This window comes from Primulina eburnea, chromosome 16 (genome assembly GCF_022965805.1).
Source record: "Primulina eburnea isolate SZY01 chromosome 16, ASM2296580v1, whole genome shotgun sequence".
Classification (NCBI taxonomy): domain Eukaryota; kingdom Viridiplantae; phylum Streptophyta; class Magnoliopsida; order Lamiales; family Gesneriaceae; genus Primulina; species Primulina eburnea.
The window spans coordinates 22137225-22141026 of NC_133116.1; the positions used below are offsets into that span (position 1 = coordinate 22137225).

Genomic DNA, 3802 nt, shown 5'->3' on the forward strand with positions numbered 1-3802 from the left:
ATTATTCTTGTGTTTTTGCTAAAGGTTTTTGAAATATTTACAAGAATGAATGTATGATAAAAACTGGAAAAGTAATGAATGATCTCTATAATTTAAAATTGAAAGATATTCCCAAAGAATGATGCACAAACTAGTTGGAGAAGACGTGTTTGACTTGTCAGACATAAATTCTCTACATACTTGTGAGTCCTGCCTGAAATGAAAAATGACCAAGTCTCCCTTTAAGAGAAATGTGGAACATGCACATGGTCTACTGATTTGATCCACACAAACGTTTGTGGCCCGATAAGTGTTAGCACAAAATATAGGCAAACCTAATTCATTACCTTTACTAATGAAAACTTGAGGTATGGGTATGTCTATTTGATGAGACACAAATTTGATGCATTTAAAAATTTCAAAGAATCCAGATCAGAAGTGGAAAAACAAATAGAAATAAGTATTAAGACAATTCGATCTGATCGAGGTGGAGAATACTTGAGTACTGAATTCATGGATTATCTAGCAGAGAATTAGATTCTATCACAGTAGACTTCACCAGCAACACCACAATTGAATGGACATGGTTCGATCAATGATGGGATTCAATGAATTTCCTACATCGTTTTGGGTCTTTGCGCTTGAAACCGCGACAATGTTGTTGAATAATGTCCATACAAAAGCAGTGGATAAAACACCATATGGGATATGGATATAAAAAACTCCCAAATATTCTTACTTGAGAATATGGGGATGTCCTTCTTATGTAAAGCAGACAGTGGGAGACAAATTGGATAGATCTATTTTGTGCTACTTTGTAGGATATCCAAATAATTCTGTTGGATATTATTTCTATCTTCTCAATGAAGCAAATGTGTTTGTTTCAAGAAATACCATATTCCTATAGAAGGATTTTCTATTAGATAGAAATGGTGTGATGATAGAACTTGAGGAAATTCAAGATACTCCCTCAACTGTAAAAGTTGAACCTAATCCCCAAAAACCAATAGTCGAAGTGCACGCATCTAGAAGGTCTGATAGGTCTGATAGATTATTAGACCACCTGCTAGATATACACTCTGCTGTCTACCTGACAATATCCGGACCCAACTTTGCTCTCTCTCCTACCTCATCCCAATACACTGGCGACCTACACTTTCTCCCGTACAGTGCCTCGTATGAAGCCATAGCAACCGATGCATGAAAACTATTGTTGTATGTGAACTCCACAAGAGGTAACTTTGGCTCTCAGTTGCACTGTAAGTCGACCATGCAAGCTCGGAGTAGGTCCTCCAGAATCTGAATCACCCTCTCTGACTGACCGTTTGTCTGAGGATGGAAGGCAGTACTGAAATGCAGCTTAGTACCCAATTCCTGGTGAAGACTCTTCCAGGACGCAGACGTGAACCTCGGATCCCTGTCTGACACGATAGACACTGGAATCCCGTGCACTCTGACTACCTCTCTGATGTACAGCTCTGCGTACTGAGTCATGGTGAAAGTCTTCTTGATTGATAGGAAGTGGGCTGATTTAGTGAGCCAATCAACAATCACCCAGATGGCGTTATAACCTTCAGTAGTCCTCGGAAGCCCCGTCACAAAGTCCACATTGATGTTCTCTCATTTCCACTCGAGAATAGGGAGTGGTCTCAGCTTTCCTGCAGGTCTCTCATGCTCTGCCTTGACCTGCTGACAAGTCAAACACTCGAAAACAAATCGCATAATATCTCGCTTCATGTCCAGCCAACAATAAAGAGTCTGAAGGTCTTTATAATTCTTCGTACTCCATGGATGGATGGATTACGGGTGCTGTGGGCTTCGCTCAAGATATCTGCTCTAAGGGAATCACTGTCAGGAACCCATAGACAGTCCCTATATCTGACTATGTCGTCCACAACTGTATACAGTTTCTGGCCCTTAGCCTCATCCCTCTGTTCCCACTTCTGCAACTGCTCGTCAGAAGTCTGCCCTGCTCTAATTCTGCCTCTCAATGTCGGTTGTACTGTCAGAGTATCAAGATTTGGGGCATCGCCCCTAGCATAAATTGCAAGCTCAAATATCTCAATATCTGCCTGCAGCGGTCTCTGTACTGAAAAATGAGCAATCACTACGTGCTTCTTGCTCAGAGTGTCTGCAACCACATTATCTTTACCTGGATGGTAGCTAATGTCACAGTCGTAATCCTTCACTAGCTCTAGCCATCTCCTCTGCCTCATGTTCAGCTCTTTCTGTGTGAAGAAGTACTTCAGGCTCTTGTGATCAGTAAAAATCATGCACTTCTCCCCATACAGATTGTGTCTCCAAATCTTCAGAACAAACATCACTGCTGCTAGCTCAAGGTCATGAGTCAGATAATTCTTCTCGTGGACCTTCAGCTTCTTGGACACGTATTCTATAACTTTGTCATGCTGCATCAGAACGGCACCCAAACCGAGCTTCGATGCATCAGTGTAAACCACGAACTATCCATGCCCTGATGGCATAGCTAAAACAGATGCAGCGGTCAATGCTTGATTAAGTCTGTCAAAGCTCTCCTAGCACTCAGAACCCCAGATAAACTTTGCATTCTTCTTCCTCAAGGTGGTCATAGGCACCAAAATAGAAGAGAAGCCCTGAATGAATTTCCTGTAGTACCCAGCCAATCCCAAGAAGCTACATATCTCTGTCACACTCTTAGTCATTGGACAATCTCTGACTGCTTCGACCTTACTAGGGTCGACCTCAATACCATCTCGATATACAATCTGGCCCAAGTATGCCACTTTGTCAAGCCAGAACTCGCACTTACTGAACTTGGCATACAGCTTTTTGTCATGTAAAGTCTGCAGTACAGTCCTCAGATGCTGGTTATGCTCCTATCTGCTCCTCGAATAGATCAGGATATCATCAATGAAAATTATGACGAACTGATCCAAGTATGGCTGAAACATGCAATTCATGATATCCATGAAGAGTTTTGGCGCGTTCGTCAAACCGAAGGGCATCACTATAAACTCATAGTTCCCATAACGCGTCCGGAAAGCTGTCTTATGCAGGCCAGACTCTCTCACCTTCAGCTGATGGTATCCGGATCGGAGGTCTATCTTCGAGAACACTGATACTCCTTGAAGTTTATCAAACAAATCCTCGATCCTCGACAACGAATATTTGTTCTTGACTATGACTTTGTTCAGCTCTCGGTAGTCAATGCAAAGTCTCATGCTGTCATCGTTCTTCTTGACAAACAGTACCAATGGGCCCCATGGAGAAAAGCTAGGGAGAATTAACCCCTTATCTAGCAAATCATGTATTTGATCTTTTAGTTCTTTCATCTCGGTAGGTGCAAGATGATAGGGTGCCTTAGAGATCGGCGCTGCACCTGGCATGAGCTCAATAGAGAAGTCCACCTCTATGTCTGGTGGAATGCCTGAAACATCGTCAGGGAAAACACCGGAGAACTCACTGACTACATCCACGTCCTCGAGCCTCTGACTGACTGGCTCTGTCTCTGATACAATGCTGGCTAAGAATGCCTGACAGCCTCTTTTCATAAGTATCCTCGCACACAAGCAGGAAATGATGTGCGGCATCTGCTCATGCCTAGTTGCCTCAAAAATAAACAGCTTCCCCCTAGGCGGTCGGATAGACACTGACCTCTGTCGAAAGTCTATGACAGCCCCGTTCAAAGAAAACCAGCCCATACCCAGAATAATGTCGAACTCCGGCAACGGTAGCACTATAAAATATGCCTGCACCTTATATTTCTGTAACCGAAGCTCCAATCTCTTTAATATCTGGGAAGTGAACATCTGATCCCCGGATGGAATCGATACCCTGACCGTGA

General features: G+C 43.0%; 1 protein-coding gene across 1 annotated transcript; it reads right to left on the reverse strand.

Moving 5' to 3' along the window:
* Window positions 1-1599: 1599 nt before the first annotated feature.
* On the reverse strand, window positions 1600-2195 carry LOC140816119 (uncharacterized). Its single transcript, XM_073175184.1, has 2 exons — window positions 1764-2195; window positions 1600-1665 (listed from the first exon to the last, which is right to left on the reverse strand). Exons 1-2 carry the CDS (start codon window positions 2193-2195, stop codon window positions 1600-1602), a joined length of 498 nt encoding a protein of 165 aa, XP_073031285.1.
* Window positions 2196-3802: the final 1607 nt, after the last annotated feature.

Coding starts and splice junctions, on each gene's coding strand:
- LOC140816119 (XM_073175184.1), bottom strand. CDS start 2,195: ATGAGGCAGAGGAGATGGCTAGAGCTAGTGAAGGATTACGACTGTGAC. Junction 1,666..1,763: donor GTAATCCATCCATCCATGGA/GTACGAAGAATT, acceptor ACTTGTCAGCAG/GTCAAGGCAGAGCATGAGAG.